The sequence below is a fragment of the Solanum tuberosum genome, unplaced genomic scaffold (genome assembly GCF_000226075.1).
Source record: "Solanum tuberosum cultivar DM 1-3 516 R44 unplaced genomic scaffold, SolTub_3.0 scf00159, whole genome shotgun sequence".
Lineage (NCBI taxonomy): Eukaryota > Viridiplantae > Streptophyta > Magnoliopsida > Solanales > Solanaceae > Solanum > Solanum tuberosum.
In genome coordinates, this window is record NW_006239089.1 from 1,191,906 (window position 1) to 1,211,278 (window position 19,373).

The window sequence follows — 19,373 nt, forward strand, 5'->3', positions numbered from 1 at the left end:
GTGGGTGGGGGGGTGGGGGGTGTGGGGGGGGGGGGGGTGTGGTGGTGGTCAATTGCAGGTAAGGTTGCAGGATGAGTGTATTCAGGTTAGTGGAGGGTGGAGTGCAGATGCTGGTTGAACTTTTAGATTTCTATTCCATTTGGTTGTTCTGTTAGTGTAATGTAAGGACTAATTGGCTCATCTCTAAGAAGTTGAGGTTTTGAAGCATGTCCATTGAAAGAGGGCAAGGACTAAATTTGCTGTCAAGTTGTAATTTGAAGGTAGCTACACATTATAGTATCACTAAAAATAAATCATAATATTGTATACAAGTATTATCTAGATGTGTCAGGTGCAGAATGTATTTGTTCTTTTCACATATAATGTACTTGAGTGCTTTATGGAGTGAGATTGGGCCATAGCTTCGTAGTGGTATATTCAGTTTTTCGTGCAAATCTGCTCAGTAACCTGAGGATTTGTTACTCACTTTAGTTGCCTGTTATATGTTGTATCCATTTCTAATATAGCATCTTGTAACAAGCTGTTTTAGCATCATTTCCTCAAATTATTTCTCCATTTATAAGAGTTCCACCTCTCTACCTCAGAATGAATCCATGCTTGTTTTCATGTAAAACAACTGAAAGTTCCTTGGTGATCATCTTGCAGCACTTACAAAATTCGCTATGTTCTGAAGAGGCAAGATGGTGGTGCGTGGAGGTTTAGTGAAGGAGATATTCTAACAGAGTCATGACTTCTAGCATAGTGAGAGTAGAGCTCTCAGTATATAAACCACAGCTTACCTGTATATGAGATATTCAAGCTGACATTGACTGCAGTTCAAGGAGATAGTGGTCTGTTCTGTTTCGTTTACCTTCCTATTTAAAATAATCCCTTTTTTCTATCCTTGTCAATTTTGGCAAGGTAATTTCTGGCATCATTAGTTGGTGTATTCTTTTTTTCTTTTTTTTGGTTGGGTCTGATATCTTTAAATGCTGAAGGGAGTGGATAGTCTATTGTAGCGAGGTAACTTGGACTATGAAAGTAAAATCTGATTTGTTAAAATGATTTCTGATGAAATTTGTTGGCAGTATCCAATACCTTTGTGATTGTGTTACGTTATATGTGCTGCTTGTTAATTGAATTTGAGTAAACATCAGTATGTTCATACTCAGTATCATTTCTACTTTCTGTATTGAACTTATGGATTTGTTATAAAATGTACTGCTCCAGAGTTTTCTGGTAAACTTTTGAGACTTAACCCACCTTGACTTCAATGGCCGGAAAATTACGTGGAAAATCAACCATTGTGTGGTCCCTAATCTGCATAAGTTATGACTTACGAATTATGATGGCCTACTTTCGTAGCCCTCCACACTATTGCTAGTTTGCTACGGTTGCTCATCACAGGCCACCTAAATGTAGAGTACTTGTGGAAATAATATCTTTGGATTAGAGTCTTTTTGGCATTACATTTTGCTTGAAAAAAAAAAAAGCACATTCAAGATTCTACACATGTAATGACAAAAAAATTTGCAAAATGGTCCATTACGTAATTACTTCGGTTTTGCATTTTATGGTTTTTATTTATTGCAGAAATCAAAACTATGTATGTTGCATAATTCTATTCTACTATTTCTGTATAGGTGAAATTGATCAGCAAAGAGAAAAATCTTGGGCTCACCCCTATTCGATTAGATTAATGATCCATCATTGAGTTTTGAAGTTCATATACATTAGACATCTACATGTAAAACTCTAATGCGTTTGACAATGAGATAGTGAATTGACAGTGCCTTTGGATAGAATTATTTTGAATTAAAAACAGGTTTAAGATCAGTTGTGCACATACTAGTCGCAAAGAGAGTATTGGACAAAATCTCATCATCAGCCCCATATTATACTAGTTGGAGTTTTGAGTTGTGTTTGCCACATGGGCAATTTTCTGGATGAGTTAATTATCCGTGCAAAAGTAGCCTCAACGCTACATTAAGGGGAAAAAAAAGTTACCGTTTTACCAGTCATGTAAGGCAAGAGTAGTAGTCTATGTTGTTTAAATATTTGATACTATTTTCACTCTGCTTCATCTTCTTAAATCATTCATAAGTCCTTCTGTATCGACATGACTTACTTGTATTGTTCAATTATTCTTAAAAGAATTAAAGCATTTTAGGTAACCAAAGTTCATGCATCCTCATACTGTATACGTACTAACATTTGCATATGTTTTGAACGACTTGGTTGAAAAAATAAAGGTAAATTTAATAAAATGTTACTAGTTCCGTGTTCCATTGTGGATAATATCCATATTATTCATAGATTAACTTATTTTCCATTCATGTTAATATCGACTATTAAATATTTATTCAATCTTATTTAACCCGATTCTAACATGTTCCTACTATCCACTCCAACTCTCTCGGTTGTCTCTCCTAAGTAGGGGTGTGCATTCGGTTTTTTTGTTTGGTTTTGCACTATTTGGTTTGGATTTTTCGGTTTTTGATTTTGTAAAAGTTAACCCAATCCGATCCAAAATAAATTTGGTTTGGTTTGGTTTTCCTCTATTTTGGTTCGGCTTTTTTTCAGTTTTGATTATTCGGTTATGTCAATAATTAATAACATAACCAAAGTAATAATGTTGAATCTCTTAAATATACTTTCTAATATAAATCATAAGTAAAACTTAAAACACAATACTTATAAGTATACCTATTATAGATGTTCAAATAATAAAATATAAACGTAATCATAATGAAAGACAATAACCAAAAAGGGACAAAAGTGGTTAACTCCAACTTAATTCTAAACCTAAACATTTATATATATATATATATAATTCGTTTTTTTCAATTTTTATTTTTTTAAATCCGAAACCAAACCAAAAATTCAAACAAAGTAATTATTAATCAAAAAATCAAAAAACCAATCTAAATAAAAATATTTGATTTAGTTTAATTATTCGGTTTAATCCGAATAGTGCACACCCCTACTCTAAGTTCATAATAATTAGTAAATGAGCAAATTCCCGATGAATTTAATCTGGATTGGGTCTCGTGATGCTTCAAAATTGGGCCTAAAAGGGAAGAGCCCATTGACTAAATACCTTGTAAAAGTCCTCCCTTTTATGTCATTTTTTCCACGTTTTGTCGATTCGTCAGACTCGATACTTGCTCTGAGGATCCTTCCATGATTCATTGAGTACCATCACTGGCGTTTCAGTAGGGTTTGCGTTTTGATCCGTCACTCTAAACAATTCATAAATGTAAGAAAGATCCAAAACTCGGCAAATTCGAATCGAAAATTCGCACTCTGTTCATCAATTGAGCTGAATTAGTAGTAGATCTAATCTCGCAGAAATGGAGAAAGCAACGGATCTGCTTTCCTCATCGCAGTCATTGTTCTCACTCAAATCTCTAAAGCTGAAGACGAAGCAAAAGGAGCTTCTGCTTCGAATTTCGATCCTCGGACTCGTCTACATTCTCGCATTTATCACTCGACTCTTCAGTGTGCTGAGATATGAGAGCATGATCCATGAATTCGATCCGTATTTCAATTACAGGACGACGTTGTATTTGACTCAGAAAGGTTTTTATGAGTTTTGGAACTGGTTCGACTCCGAGAGTTGGTATCCACTTGGAAGGATCATTGGTGGTACGCTTTATCCTGGACTTATGGTCACTGCTGCCTTTATCTACTGGATACTTAGATTCCTCAGGTATCGCTTTTGTTTATTCTGCCCTTTTGTTTTCAAACTAAATTACTGCATAAGGTGAGGACTTGAAGGTGTAATTTTTAAAAGAAAAATGTGAAGAGGAAGCACTCTAATATGTATGTACCAGAAAACTATGTAGAGAAATTTAGGAAACATATGAGTGACTGAGAAATAATTTTTTTGTTTGTTTGGAAAAGAGACATAGAGAGCAAGTTTAGTCATAAGTAAAAATTACTTACCTTTAAGTATACTAGTAGGATTTGTAACCTGAGAGATATCTATTGCTTTACTCGAAAATACAGAATCGTTCTCTGAGAGCTAAAAGTATGACATTTTTTTAGGTTTGCTGTCCATATCCGTGAGGTATGTGTGCTCACAGCACCATTCTTTGCTTCCAACACAACTCTTGTTGCTTACTTCTTTGGGAAGGAGTTATGGGATACAGGTGCCGGTCTTGTGGCTGCAGCATTGATTGCTATCTGTCCTGGTTACATCTCAAGGTCGGTGGCAGGATCATATGACAATGAGGGGGTTGCGATATTTGCACTGTTGCTTACTTTCTATTTATTCGTTAAGGCAGTGAAAACAGGTTCACTTGCTTGGTCTCTGGCCTCAGCTTTAGGGTACTTCTACATGGTTTCAGCTTGGGGTGGTTATGTATTTATCATTAATCTTATTCCACTGTATGTGCTAGTACTCTTGGTTGTCGGAAGATATTCAATGAGGCTATATGTGGCTTACAACTGCATGTACATTTTAGGAATGTTGCTAGCAATGCAAATTCGTTTTGTGGGTTTTCAGCATGTACAGTCGGGAGAACATATGGCAGCAATGGGAGTATTTTTCTTGATGCAGGTATTCTTTTTGTCTCGTGTGTTATTTCAGTGGAAATAGATGAATAAAAATGAATGTCTTTTAAATCGTTTATATAACTATGAACTAGTCATTCAAGTTTCTTGTGTACTCCATAGTTTCAGGAGAATCGCAGAAATTTCCCAATCCCAATTTCTAAGTATTTTTGGGGGTCGTTGATGGGAATTCATATCATTTTACTTAATTCCTTCCCCCCGGAGGATTTCTTTTCCTCGGCTTGTAGATTTTTTCATCTCTACATTTGATATTTTTCCCATGAAAATCTAATCTGGAGGATGGATATTTGTTTCTCATGACACTTTTACTCCTTCAGCCGGTTCTTTTATTCTTTGCTCATGACTTACAATTGGTGTTAGGATTTTGCTGATGCTTTTAGAAGCTGTACAGCTTGTTCTCAATACTAAGTTTTGATCTTGTTGCAGGTGTTTTATTTCTTGGATTGGGTGAAACATCTACTGAATGATCAGAAGTTGTTTCAAGCTTTCTTAAGGATAACATTGACTTGTGCTATAAGTGTGGGTGTCATTGCTCTTGGAGTTGGTACTGCTTCTGGTTATATCTCTCCATGGACTGGTCGGTTTTATTCACTTCTGGACCCAACTTACGCGAAAGACCACATTCCCATTATTGCTTCTGTTTCAGAGCATCAACCAACTGCATGGTCATCTTTCATGTTTGATTTTCATATATTGCTAATCCTTTTCCCTGCGGGTCTCTATTTCTGCTTCAAACGACTGTCGGATGCTACTATATTTATCGTGATGTATGGTCTCACCAGCATGTACTTTGCTGGGGTCATGGTTCGATTGATTCTTGTTGCTACACCTGCGGTATGCCTCATCAGTGCTATTGCTGTCTCGGCAACTATCAAGAATTTAAGTCTGTTGGTGAGGACAAAAACAAAACCTACTCAAGCTGGCTCTGGTAAAGGAACAACTAGCACAAAGGCTTCCTCAAAGGTAGCATCACTGAATATGATTAGTTATTGTTTTTCCCTAATACTTCAAATTACACGATGAGCCTATATCTTCTTACCAAGAAGCCAGTCAATGCAAACTTCTTACTGCTACTAATTCAAGTAGCTTAAAAGACATATTAGCAGGAACCAAATCTTTGGTGTTAAATAGTTTAGGAGTCATTTAATAAACATAATTTATTTTGATGGTTTGTTTGGCTGGACAGGTCTGAAAGATCCCTATAGGAAAGGGTAAAATTTGATGTTCTTGTTTCTTCAACTTCCTTCAAGTTTGAAATATGCTGCCTTCACTGAAACATTTAACACATTCTTTTTCCCCTTTTTGTACCATCTCTTAACTCAATTTCTCTTAAATGGTCTACATACGGTGTTTGGTAATTTAACTTCCTTGTGTAATGTGTGTATGTTCCAAGAGGTCTTAATATGTGCAAGCAACTAAATTGATACCTACTGACTATTAGGAGTTAATGTTCATGAATTTAGCAAATAGTAGCCAATTATTTTGATTTCCACCTACTCTAGTTGTGCTGTTGTATGCTTCTATGCAAATCCCTTTTCGGGTTGGCTAATGTCTGATCCAATAATGTAGTGCAAATAAGTGCAACAAAATTTTACTCCATGTATTACTGAATACCAATTCTTTTGCAAAGAATAATTGCCCAAAAGGCAATATGATACAATTATCAAACCCTTTTTCATTTTATATTTACTCATGAAGCAAGATGTGTTACCTTTAACCACCAAGTCGTCCGAGCTGATTCGGTTGTTCTTGCTGTGAGATTCTCCTTTTCTTTCTGCATTTTTTTCCGTTAAGTTGTCAGTGCACTAATTATGGATGATGGGATGGGGCTGAGTTCAAAATTTGTATATGCTACATTGAATTGTCTCTTTACTATAGTATTAACGGCATGAATATCTTTATTTCTGAAATAAAGTTACATTGAATTGTGTACACCAAAAAGGTCATGTAAAATGATAAAAAAAGTAGAATTATATTTTTGCTTAAGTGTGTTTTTGTTCTAGTTACAAAAATAAAGTACTTGGGCAAAAGTATAAGTATAATGACATTTGATCTTTTTGAGTGCAATTAACTGTTTTAAGTACATGATATAACTTATCAACTCCTGCATTTTCTTTCAAATGAGGTGATGTGAACAAGAAATTAGCAACCATAATTGATTTTGGAACTAGTAGTAGTTGTGGCCTATAACTAACTTGCTTTTGTAAATAATTGTGACTAAAACAGGGTGCGCTTGATCAGTCTTTGCCCTACCAAAAAAATGGAGCAATTGCATTGCTTGTTGGTGCTTTCTATTTGCTGACTAGATATGCAATCCATTGCACATGGGTGACGTCAGAGGCATACTCATCTCCCTCCATTGTCCTAGCTGCAAGGGGTGCCCATGGGAATAGGGTTATCTTCGATGACTACCGTGAAGCATATTTTTGGCTGAGGCAAAACACCCCTCAGGATGCTAAGGTGATGTCTTGGTGGGATTATGGTTATCAGATCACTGCCATGGGAAACAGGACTGTGATTGTAGATAATAATACCTGGAACAACACGCATATAGCTACAGTAGGAAGAGCGATGTCATCTTATGAGGATGAAGCATATGAGATAATGAGATCACTGGATGTGGATTATGTATTGGTTGTGTTTGGAGGTGTAACTGGGTATTCATCTGATGACATAAACAAGTAAGGAGTTTGTTATTTTAAGAAGCATGGTTGCTAATATTTCACCTCATGTGCTGTATCTTATTTTCCTTAATCAATGTGTAATGTCAGGCTTACAGTGAAATTCTTTTCACCTTTTTTGTTATTAGTTTTTCCGTGTAAGCATATAAAGATGTCTTATCAAATATTCACATATACTAGTATGTTGATAAATATTTTTTGTATAGGGTTTCATCTCCTCGTGTTCTTTTTTTAATGATGATCTTATCTTGTGACTTCATTCTAATTTAATTGTAATCATCCATTTCGTGCTAGATTCTTGTGGATGGTGAGAATAGGTGGCGGAGTTTTTCCTGTCATCAAAGAACCAGATTACCTTGTTAATGGCGAGTATCGTGTTGACAAAGGTGCTGCGCCTAAGATGTTGAACTGTCTGATGTGAGTTCCCCTTTACTCATGACTCATTGTGTATATTGATTCATCCTTGTCCAACAGTATTTTGGTGACTTCAGGGCAGCCTATTACATTTTATTGTTACTTTCTAAAAAATCCTGAAGTTTATTTTTTGTCTAAATTCTGTTGGTCATAGTTCATAAACTATTAAATCTCTTTCTTTCTTCTCGTACACAGAGATTGATTTTATACAACTGATGTTTCATGATTAGGTACAAGCTATCTTATTATCGCTTTGGTGAGCTGACAACAGAATATGGCCAGCCTCCTGGGTAAGTTACTAACCTCACTATTCCTCATGATCATTGAAGGCATCATTGTGCTTTCTGGTTTTGTGGTGGATCTTTTAGACCCTTATTGATATCATACAAATTCCCAATTAGAATTATTAAGCCTCCTTTTTTGCGCTTTTGGGAACAAGCGGTTGGGTGGGGGTTGGCAAAAGATAATCATAGAATAAATGAGGTTATCAAAATGTGATTCCTGACTTTCTGACAATGGTTAACATGAAGTTGCAAATTTTGCTGTTTCCACGAGATTATTATTTCTTTTGTAGGGTTTTGTTTTGTTAGATCTGATCTGGGTTTTCGGAAAAAGAACTATGCACATTAGGATTTGGTTTTTGAAAATTAGTTTTACAAAAAAAGATATCATTGAAGCTTGAAAACACTTGAGACAATTTTGTATATGTTGAAATACAATTATCAGAATGACATGTTGGTTTTGTACTGAGAACATCCCTTTGCTGCTTTTGGAGATCAAATTGGTTTCCAGAATCAACACACATTTAATTTTAATACTAATCTACACTGTTTTGAAAGGATTGTGGGCTTATGGTTTATTTGATGAAATATTAGAGACATTATTACTGGAATATAATACTGATGCCTTTTGCAATGTCCTTTATGGTCCAGATATGATAGAGCCAGGGGAGTTGAAATAGGAAACAAGGACATCAAACTTGAATACTTGGAAGAGGCGTTCACGACTTCTAATTGGATAGTCAGAATTTATAAAGTGAAACCACCCAAGAACAGATGGTAGTAATAAACAGGATGTCTTCTCCATCTCTGCGGCTGTAATGAGGATTTCAATTTTTGAAAGCATTAGATAGATATAGATTACTGCTTTCTTTCTTATCTTTTAATCGGGGGTGAAGTTTATGGCTCCAGTTGCCTGGGATGTTCTTTTTGTAGAATGACTTTCTCTCACTAATATGACCAGTGTAATATTTAATAGCAAGTCTTTGAGTAGTTTGTCTGAAATCTTTCTTGGTTAGGAGGAATTTGAGAATTGGATGACAGTAATTTAAAACTTGCTCTACGCCAATTTGATCTTTACTCCAAAGTTGAGTGGAAACAGATCAAAGATTAAAAATACATTGCTGGTTTGGCTGTTAAATATTTATTATACATATAACACAAGACAAGACATCAACTTAAGAAAATAACGGGACAACCGAAATAACATGGACAAAGTTTATGTCTTTATTTTGCATAGGTTAGTAAATACTCCCTCTGTTCTTATTTACTTGTTTATTTTTGAATTGACACACTTTTAAGAAAACAATGATTGACATAGCGAGTTTATCATTTTACCTCTATTAATTATGAAGGGGATGAATTAAAAATTTAAGATTTTCAAGAAATTCTACATTTTTCGAAGTAATTAATTTAGGGTATAATAGGTAAAAAAAATATTGTCCTTTCTTGATTTGTCAAAATGGATAAGTAACTAGAGACAATTTTAAAAGAAAAAGTGAACAAGTAATTAGGGACAGAGGGAGTAGTATGCTATCATCCTCTTGTACTTTATTCATCCACTACTGTCGTTGGTTTGGCAACACAACGGATATTAGCAACAACCATTTGATTCCGACTTTCTTAACGTTGACATTATTTTTTATATTCTATTACTACTTATTATCTTTAGCAGTCCATTAGGTGGATTCAATATTCCACGTATTATATCAACTCATCGTCAAATCAAGAATCTGAATGAATATGTTGTCATCGTAAGCATAAGAATAGGAGATAAGGGAATTTACAGCTATTCCTTTTCAAGTTTCTAAGTATCACTGGTAACATTAGTTTGCTTTTGTAAGATATTAAGATGATGAGCTTCAATATCTAATTGATTTAGTGCAACCATAATTACCTTCAAATCCCACAGATAAAATTGTAAAGGAGAGAACTGCAAACTTGAACTTTAAAAAATATACAATAATGTGAAACTGGACTGAACCTTTTTTTTCAAAAGAACTATGAACATTTTCTATCAACAATCTTTATAACTGGCACATTATCTATCTATCTACTTCTCTCGCTGTATTATGTTCTTTTACAACTTGGTACACACTTGAGATACCACGGCTCTCCTGCCAGAAGACGAAAGATGAAAATCCCAATAAGCAAGCCATTACTGATAGAGATATGATACTGCACAACAATACATGACTGCTAAATAGCCTCTTTAGCACCAATTTGAAACATGACAAGAGACTTAACAAATAAATGACTGTCACCTCAGCCGGGAAATACAACACTTCTACATTGCTGAATCACAAAGATGAGCATGCAAAAATAACTAAATGAAAACAGTAACCACAGAAGGGATGCAGAAATGGAAATTTACACAATTGCATTTCCCCAACCAACCTCCCCTCTCCGCACTCCAGTCTTTTGAGAAAGGGGTCTCTCATCTCTTAAATCCTGTTTTTTCTGAGAATTAAATCACCATGACATCCAAGGGAGCAAAGTGGGGAGGTTAAGAAAAGTCACCATGACACGAGAAGGTTGTTTATAAGAGTAAGAAGAATCTGGTAAAAACAAACATGCTTAGGATGATATTTCAAAAAAAGCAAGTCCAAAGAATGTCTAAAGTTATGATGTGAAGGTAATAATAACTTGACCTGAAACAACTGAAATTGATCCTAAGACACATTATAGGATAATCCCTGAACTAGAGTAAATGAAAATGCAACTACACTATTCTAATGAATGAGCATTACAGAGCACGGAAAAAAAATAGCATTAATATGATAAGACTTTTTTCTAGTGGCAATATGTGAGAAATGGGAGCAAAGAGACACACACACCCTACCTCTTGAAAACAAGATGTCAAAAAATAATAATCACAATGTAAAGGGACTGAGTCATAAATACGTGGGAAGAAAAATGTCAGCCAAGTGAAGTGTTGAATAGCACACTTTGACTTTAAATGCACGTTTTATTCAGTAGAACATATGTCTACTTCCTCCAGCAAGGACATCAGAGCTAAGTTGCGGACTCTTCATTCTTGCTACCGCACCCGTGTCGACATGAGACGGATGCGGGATACATGTGGGATTCGGTCAACCCACCATTGGATACTTTGACCAGAGACCACGGACAAATTTGGGGGAAAATTTGATAAAATAGTTGTTGCTTCATGTTTCAAGCCACACATAGAGAAACTAAGAATTCAAGCGGTTGTGTTCTTACTTTTGGTAGACAGTAGCAACGATCTGTAAGGATAGCTGGTGGAAGGCCTTGAGAATCACTTTCTTTTTAATTTTTGAGGGGAAGAACCAGAGAGCTTGAAAGAAGAAGTTGGGGGTCTTGGAGAAGACGACCTATAAGATCTTTCAGAACTTAGAATATCTTTGTAGCTCTATTTATATATTTTGGATTTTTTGCCCGAATCCTAATACCTGTATCCATACCTAGATCCGTACCTCCAAATTGTAAAATTTAGATTTTGCCAAATCCGACCCTCGGATTCGCATCTGCATCCGATACCCGCACCCGAGTAACTTAGCATAAGAGACAGAAAAGGAATGTGAATATAGATGTTTAATGATTATACTTGTTTTAAAACGTAACGGTAATAGCGGTGAAGAACAGTTGTCGATTTCACTATAGATCGGTTAAGAATGCTTCAAGGACATAGCAACTAAGATAGATACTCTATACCAGCTGAACATTAAGTAAATGTTCAGTTGGTAAGAATTAAACAAAATTAACTATATGAATCCATACCCTCCTTGTCAACAACTTCTTGTACCTGTTTCCTTCAGTTTTCAAAAGAATGGATCCAGCATCATAATTGATAGTTCACCACTCAAGGATACAAAACGATAAGGTGCTAAAGCTAAGCCAAGCTGATGTTGAAGGAAGTGGATTGACTAGTGAAAAATCTTATTCAACCACATCTTTAGTTACATCTAACACCCTTCTACATAGATATTCTTGCTATAGACCTTGTGTCATATTTAATGTGGATGATTTCAACCATTTTTTATACACTATCAAGAGAAAAGTACTTCGAGGCTAATTTAAAGCAAATGATCAACAATCAAAAACATTATTTTCCGAAATTCCCATATATTACAAGGATGGGGCACTTGTAATTCTCGAATACTAGCATACAAGAAACTTAATGTAACAACTATGAATATGCAAGATTTGGAGAAAACCTCAGAACTCTACTCCATACTTTAATCGAGATCCTCCTGCCTCGGCTGCCCTCCAGAACCTGGGTTAGACTCCCCACTAGGAGCATTGTTGCTCGTATTGTTGTTGTTACGATTGTTAGCATCATTGCTTGCCCCTCCACTGTTGCTCGTCTCAGCAGGTGATCCAAGTCCCCTGAAAAGCCATTGCAATGGTATCCTAAGCCTCCTCTCCCCTGTACTAGGTGTCTGAGAATTGTCCTGATCTCCCCCACCTTCTAAACCCCCAAACATCACACCAGTATTGTTGTTGTTGGTATTATTGTTACTAGTGTTGGCATGCGTATTACTAGTATTGGCAGTCTGCTGCTGTGATGTCTTCCTATTCTCATAATCAGGATCATCAGTAGGCAGCTCATATCGACACACTGGGCAAGAATTGTGCAACTCCAGCCATGGCATTATACAATCCTTGTGGTATATATGTTTGCAAGGTATCTGCTTCGCCTCCATGCCGAGTTCAAAAGTATCTTTACAAACTGCACATTGAGATGAATCAGAATCCAACAACTCCTCAGTGATCTTAATATCTGGAAGCCCAGCAACAGCCGACTTTGCAGCCGGAGGTGTACCATGACGATTTGGATCATTTTCTGCAAGCTGTTGAATCAATTGCTCAAGCCCAGGTCCTAGAAAATAGTCACCTAGATTCCCCGGAATCCTAAAATCACCACCAGCTCCACCACCGCCTCCATCAGGATGATTCTCGAAGATTAACTGAATATTCCCACCCCTCATACTACTAAAATAGTTGTTTAGGAAAGCGAAAGGGTCAAATTGATTGGGGGATCGACCTGGTAAAGCAGCGGAACCACCAGCCATACCTCCAAATAAAGCAGAAAGATCATCAAAACCGACAGCACCACCGGCAGGTGAAGCAGCGTTTGAAGAGAAAACAATCGGAAATCCACCTCCGAAAGGTAGGTCATCGGTAGTAGCGGCGGAGAAGAAGGGATGAGTATTAGGATTAGGGTTGGAAGGTGGTGCGGTTTCCGATTCTTCTAAAAACGTACCGTTGCAATTTGGGCATGAGAGCTCTGAATTTGGTGATGGCGTAATGGTAACTGTCTGTTCACATTGGTAGCAATGGTAATTCTGTGGTTGATTTCCGGCAGCGCCTCCGCCACCAACTGCTCCGGCCGACGACATTCTTTTCTTACCAATATAGAGAGAGAGAAAGAAAGAAGAAAATGAAATTTAGAGAGAGAAAGAGAAGGAAAAGAGAAATTCGATGTGAGAGAGAGAAGTTAGGGAAATTGGAGAAATGGAGGAAAGAAGGAAGAGGGGCGCGTGGTATTTCAACTGCGAGTACAAATAGCTGATGGGATACTTTGAGTACTCGCTTTTTGAATGGGTGTGGATGGATGGTGGGGTCGGTGATAAGACAGGCTACAACCTCCGACTCCCAGGTTAATTAGTTAACAATCTTCATGTGCCTAACCTCTCAACATTTTTGGTATCCTCATTTAACTTGTGTTTGCTTTATTCACACCTATGTAATTTAGTTTCATTTATCATAAAAAATAAATGATTATTATTTTGTTAAACACTAACAAATCTATGTAATTTTTATGTATATTACACTTAATCATATATAATTGAAACCTATATTGAAATTTTAGTACTAATATGTTTGCATGCAGAAGAGGAAGAAAAGCGAAATGCAATTTTTTTCTTTGAGTTACCTAATATTAGATTTTGTACAAATAAAATAAAACGCAAAGCGACAACGAGTTAAATAGATGATTTTGCTGATTAATTTGTCTTTATGGTATAATAAAAATATTTTTGTATGATCACATCAACCTTGAAATCATAACATCAAAAAACAAATAATAACTTGCTAGACAAATTAGATTGCACTAATAATAAATTCATATATCTATACATTTCCTATAAATTGTGTCAGCCCAATTAGTGGCTGAATTAAGGGAAGTTCAAGAGGTTGCCATGTTGGGTCAATTCAAGTTTAAATTTTGTTTAATATGATTTGAGGTTCAAAATAAGCAACCCTAATAGTAAATATTCCTCAATTTCAAATAACTTATTATGAATTCTCGTGGATCATATTGCTTTGGAAAAACCCCTTTCAGTTATTTTACTATGATATAAAGTTAAGAGTATAAATAAATTAATCATAAATAATAATTGCACGAAAGGAACCCAAGAGGTTAGCAAGTTGGATAAGTAAGTATGCATTGTGTTTTAAGCCACGTGGCAAGAATTCACGTGAACTCCTTTTTCTGCTATAATAAAAAGAGTGGACCCTTCAAAGAAAAAAAAAATACTTTAGTCTATATGGTCCTTTCAATTCAATAAACCCCAAAGAGAAAAAAAAGGTTAAATTGAGTGAAACTTTTGCAAAAGATATGGAAAAGGTATTCTGAAATGAGTTTAAGTTTTATGCCTACATAATTTTTCACTATCATACGTTCAAAATAATATCTATAAATAAGTTTCTTTAGAATATGAGATTTGAAATTACTAAAACTAAAATGTCACCTGTTATAATAAGTTAAAATAATTTAAACAACACCAATAGTAAAAATCCAAAAACAAAAAGACCAAATACAGCCTATACTGTTCTTGCTAGACAAACATTATAACCAACAAATGATAAGTGCTTTTCTTGTGTGGATCTTATTACAATGGAAAAACTTGATGAGTCGATTCACCTAATGTCTTGCGTTTACTGTTATATATTGGAAGTTACTTGACGTATTACTGGTTCATCATTCAAGCTAGAACCATAGGATTCTTTCTTGACATTTAAAACCAACTGGAGCCAGGGACTTTCTTGACATCCCTGCTTTGCATCAATTCCCTCACAGTTCCAACTCCATCCCAGTTTTGCAAACCAGCAAATGTATTGGACAATAACACATAGATTGAAGGATCAACTTTGTCAACTTGTAATGCTCGTTCTGCTGCTCGTTCTGCAGTTTCCATATCCCCATGAAGTCGGGATGCCCCAAGCAACGTTTGCCAGACCAGCAAACCTGGTTGAAAGGGCATACTCAAGATTAGTTCCTCAGCTTCTCTAACACGTCCAACACGTCCAAGGAGATTCACCATACAAGCATAGTGATCTTCTCCGGGGAGAATCCCATAGTCATCACTCATTGATGTGAAATACTTCCATCCCTCGTCGATAAGTCCTCCTTGGCTGCAAGCATAAAGTACACATATGAAGGTAATGTAGTTAGGCTCTGCCCCTTCCTCCCTCATCTGATGGAAAATTTCAAGAGCTTTTTTGGGATATCCGTTTTGCGCATAGCCCATAATCATAGTGGTCCATGAAACAGTAGTGTGTTCATCCATTGACTGAAAAACCATGAATGCCCCATCCATGCTACCACATTTGGCGTACATGTCGAGCAATGCATTATCTACACAGACATCAATGTCATCCCCGAGTTTGATCCTCAAGCCATGAACTTTCTCCCCTTCTTTGAAAGAAACTGTATTGGCACATGCACTAAAAGCTGTTGCTAGAGTAAACTTATTAGGCATTACTCCTGCCCTCCTCATTTCTCCAATGACCCTGAGAGCTTCAATTGGCTCGTCACAATTCAAACACCCTGCTGCCATTTGCGTCCAGGAACAAATGTCTTTAAAACAGATCTCTTCGAATGCTTTGAAACCCTCACCCAAACTTCGATTTTTCAAATACATATCCACCAAAGAGTTCCCTACACACATCTCACTTCCATGACCAGACTTAACAAGCTGGGAATGTACTTGCACACCCAAATCAAGAACAAAAAGCTCTGCTAACCCAGTAAGAACACTAGCAAAACTGAAGTTATCTGGTACAACTCCTTCGTGGATCATCCTGTACCAAAGCCTTGGTACCTCTGAGCAACAAAATTGCATGCAACCACCTAGCATTGCATTCCAAGTAACAATATCTTTATTGGAACACCACTCAAAAACCATTAATGCTTCATCTAATCTACCGTGCCTTATCAAAGTCGTCAAAAAAGCATTCATTAAATAAACATTAGACTCGAATCCAAGTCTTGTAATTAGTCCATATACTTGGTATGCATTAGTCAAGCTTAATCTATCCTCAAACGAGCAAGCGTGAAGGGCACTCACGAAAGTGAACTCATTAGGCTTCGTCCCACTCCGGTGCATACGAGTAAACAGAGAGAAAGCTTCAACAGGGAAACCCTTTTGCACAAATCCAGCAATGAGGGCAGTCCAAGACACCACATTTCTGTCAGTCATTTCATCAAACAGTTTGAGTCCTTTCGCAGTGTCACCACATTTCACATAAGCATTTAGAAGATGGTTGTGTAAGTATAGCGAAGACCTGCCGCCTGGGTTTTTCAGCAGTTTCGCGTGAATGGCTTTGGCGTTATCCAATCTTGATGTCGCCACACATTGACGCAGAACATTCAAATATTCACCCTCCTCCTCCTCTTGGTTCTTGTCCCATATGACTGATGCTCTGTAGTTTTTCTTTGTTGTAAATTTAGAAAAAGATGTCTCATTATGAATACCAGTTAGTATTTCATGTAAAGCTTTGAACTTTTTGAGTTTTGAAGGAAGCATATGGATATTTTGTAAAGAAAACAAGAAATATATGTAGCTACAATATTCCTCATATATATTAATAACAACTAAAGTTTTGAATCAAAATAAACTCTTTTAAGTATTGAAAAGCACATCAATTGAGCAAGTAAAAGAGAAGTATTCATAGTATGCCTAGATCTATTAAAGCTTCGATATCAGATCATAATATAATATAGAATACAATCTAAGATAAAGTAATTGTGACTTTCCTGTTTAATATCTCTGTCTCCGCATCATATGCACTTCCATATAATTAAAAACTAGTGTAATTAAAGCCTTTCTATACATGCTCGCCCGAAGGATGGAACAAAAACTGATGGATATCCCAAGCATAATATCGGTGATGGCCAACATACATTGCTAAACCAAAGGAGAAAAGAGTGATTTTTTTATGCCTAAGCAAGTGGAACTAAGCTCGTTGTATATGGAACCACAGTAGCACAAAAGAAAGGCTTTGGTGCAAGAGCAGAAAGGCTGCAGAGGTGTCGCATCTTCTTCGTCTCAAACTGATACAAGTAGATATCAGCTGCAACCCTCATAAGCAAGATGTTGTCCTTGAAAGCTAGAGTCCCGATCCAAGGATACCCTGAATTGTAGTCTCTTGCCAACTTTTCAGCTATCTTGAATAGATACTTGTTGTTTTCTTTTTCCAGCAATTCCAAAGAGATCGTAAAAGTAAGATCCCATTGAGAAGTAAAATGATCCTTCAGCACCCACAATTGAAGTCCGTGCTCAGATATTAACACATAATGTAGCTTCCCTTCAGCTTCTCCCATGCACATCTCGGGTGTTAAATTGAACTGGTTGGTGGGAAGTGGTACCATTATCAACCAAGATATCTCATTTTCTGGATCAAACATAAGGATTTCGTCTCCATCAGTAAGCCAATACAGAATCCCTGTTACACAGATGCATCCCTTTTTCTGCATGTTGTGATTGCAAAGACAAATCTCTCCGGATATTCTCCATTCTCCTGTTTCTGATGAATAAATGTTAAAAGAGAAACATCCATCTCCTTCTGTGCTGGTTTCATTTTGGCTAACTATCACAACCTTAAAACTTGTGAATGCATCAATCGGGTTCTTGAATGGATCAAAAACCAAGGTTATGCAGCTTTCTCTGGAAGGATTTGGCCACTGAAGTTCTTTCCACTCCTTATTCAGCGGGTTACAGATGTAGATTACAGGAACATCACAAGGAAAGCTACTTCGACAACAGATTAGTCCATAACTTGAATCCTGGATGACAATACGTTCTGGGAGGAAATCAAGAACATCAATATGGACTTCCGTGGTAACTCTTTCTATAGGTATGAAGCTGATCCAGTCATAATCTTCATCACACCACTGGTACCTACCCTGATAGAAGAAACCCGTGAGAGGTTCCATCTTTTTCAACTGTCCTTGGATGAAACTACGGTCAGACATAAGACATTGCCATCCCTTTGATACACACTTCAATTTCAGCAAATCCTTAGTAGACAATTTCGGTAGTACTTCATATAGCATGTCACTGCTTGGAAACCAAATTTCCTTTTTCATCTTCACAACCCTGACATAATTCAATTCTGTTAACTAAAAAATAGTTGGGATAATTCAAACTAGAGGAAAACGCAAAATCACGTGTGACAAAATTTTAGAGAAGTACAATAATCAGGGATGCAAGCAGAGCTACTTCTACATAATGAGTGGATTAACAACTGCAACAAATATCAGAGAAATGATCCACATTGAAAGATGCAGAATCAGCAAGAAATCCACAACATTTTCAGATATATGGGTAGCAAATAATGACAGTTGCCAATAGAACCACTCACAAGCTATATAGTATAAGCAGAATACCTGACAAACTCGTATTCATCATAAAACATCATACAGAAGTGAATTGGGATATGAGTATCAAATACCAATGACATCATCATTTAACAAGACTAGCTAGCACAAAACTTGAACACCACACAATAGTATAGTTCTTCATCCATTGAGTTCCTTTTAACAATTTTACATATATGGAAGTTCGTTGTCGCCATTTTCAAGAAACAGAAATAACAATATGTATCTACTATGTCCACACATTGCTAGCAAACCCCTAACCTTCCCAGTAACCCTATTGCTCCCAAACAGAACTGCTTCTTTTTCTTAGTTTCAACTAAAGATCAATACATAGCTCTGTACAAGTAAGCGATTTCATTAGCCCATAATGAACAAAAACACAGCTCAGTTCATCCCATATCTCTCCACCCCCTAAATCACACTGCTGAAAAAGTAAATGTAAAGATTAATGAAGCAAACCACATTGTAAAACAGAAAAAGTTGTAAAGATTCAATCTTTTCAAAAGAACACCACAAATATTTGCCAGACCCAAAAGGGTTTTTTGCATTAGAAATAAAGAGTTGAAAACAAACCTTGTATTCTTTGAGAAAACTTAGGAAGAGCTTCAAGAAATTCTCAAAACCAACTAAGCTGCCATATTTCCCTATTCATGTTCTCTGTGTGCATTGTAGCTTGCTTTCACTTTTACATGCAAAAACAGAAATGGTGTCTCTCAGAGTGGCACTGAGATATTGGTAGTGGTAAAGTAGGAGGGCACAGACTCTTCAAATGGTGCAGAGGGATTTGTACTAGTTATT

The 19,373-nt window shown here is 36.4% G+C and overlaps 5 protein-coding genes across 8 annotated transcripts in view; 2 read left to right on the forward strand and 3 right to left on the reverse strand.

Moving 5' to 3' along the window:
• Positions 1-1,135, forward strand: part of LOC102599508 (plastid division protein CDP1, chloroplastic) — a 9,221-nt gene extending 8,086 nt beyond the window's left edge. The window contains exons 12-13 of one of the 2 annotated variants that reach the window (XR_001474187.1): positions 646-830; positions 901-1,135. Coding sequence is in view for 1 of the 2 variants with exons in the window: in XM_006353875.2 (XP_006353937.1) it covers positions 646-730 (85 nt within the window). In the remaining variant the exon portion in view is untranslated. Of the gene's footprint in view, positions 1-645 lie in introns of both variants that reach the window. The other variant, XM_006353875.2, reaches the window with a different exon arrangement.
• Positions 1,136-3,105: 1,970 nt separating this feature from the next.
• Positions 3,106-8,987, forward strand: LOC102599835 (dolichyl-diphosphooligosaccharide--protein glycosyltransferase subunit STT3B). The gene is made up of 7 exons (XM_006353876.2): positions 3,106-3,691; positions 4,030-4,543; positions 4,984-5,520; positions 6,784-7,238; positions 7,533-7,655; positions 7,883-7,942; positions 8,585-8,987. Exons 1-7 carry the CDS (start codon positions 3,333-3,335, stop codon positions 8,712-8,714), a joined length of 2,178 nt encoding a protein of 725 aa, XP_006353938.1. The 5' UTR covers positions 3,106-3,332; the 3' UTR covers positions 8,715-8,987.
• An 856-nt stretch (positions 8,988-9,843) lies between these two features.
• Positions 9,844-13,410, reverse strand: LOC102600171 (E3 ubiquitin-protein ligase RING1-like). 3 transcript variants are annotated; one of them, XM_015311553.1, is made up of 2 exons: positions 12,147-13,410; positions 9,844-10,047 (listed from the first exon to the last, which is right to left on the reverse strand). In XM_015311553.1, exon 1 carries the CDS (start codon positions 13,309-13,311, stop codon positions 12,148-12,150), a length of 1,164 nt encoding a protein of 387 aa, XP_015167039.1. In that variant the 5' UTR covers positions 13,312-13,410; the 3' UTR covers positions 9,844-10,047; position 12,147. The 3 variants fall into 3 exon arrangements, with proteins under 3 accessions (XP_015167039.1, XP_006353939.1, XP_015167040.1); XM_006353877.2 differs by having other exon boundaries at positions 12,127-13,410; XM_015311554.1 differs by lacking the exon at positions 9,844-10,047 and adding an exon at positions 10,054-10,437 and having other exon boundaries at positions 12,146-13,410.
• A 1,521-nt stretch (positions 13,411-14,931) lies between these two features.
• On the reverse strand, positions 14,932-16,722 carry LOC102579653 (pentatricopeptide repeat-containing protein At4g33170-like). The gene has a single exon (XM_006353897.2). The coding sequence runs from the start codon at positions 16,720-16,722 to the stop codon at positions 14,932-14,934; it is 1,791 nt and encodes a 596-aa protein (XP_006353959.1).
• A 416-nt stretch (positions 16,723-17,138) lies between these two features.
• On the reverse strand, positions 17,139-18,284 carry LOC107061749 (uncharacterized). Its single transcript, XM_015311532.1, has one exon. It carries the CDS (start codon positions 18,282-18,284, stop codon positions 17,139-17,141), a length of 1,146 nt encoding a protein of 381 aa, XP_015167018.1.
• Between the last annotated feature and the right edge of the window lie 1,089 nt (positions 18,285-19,373).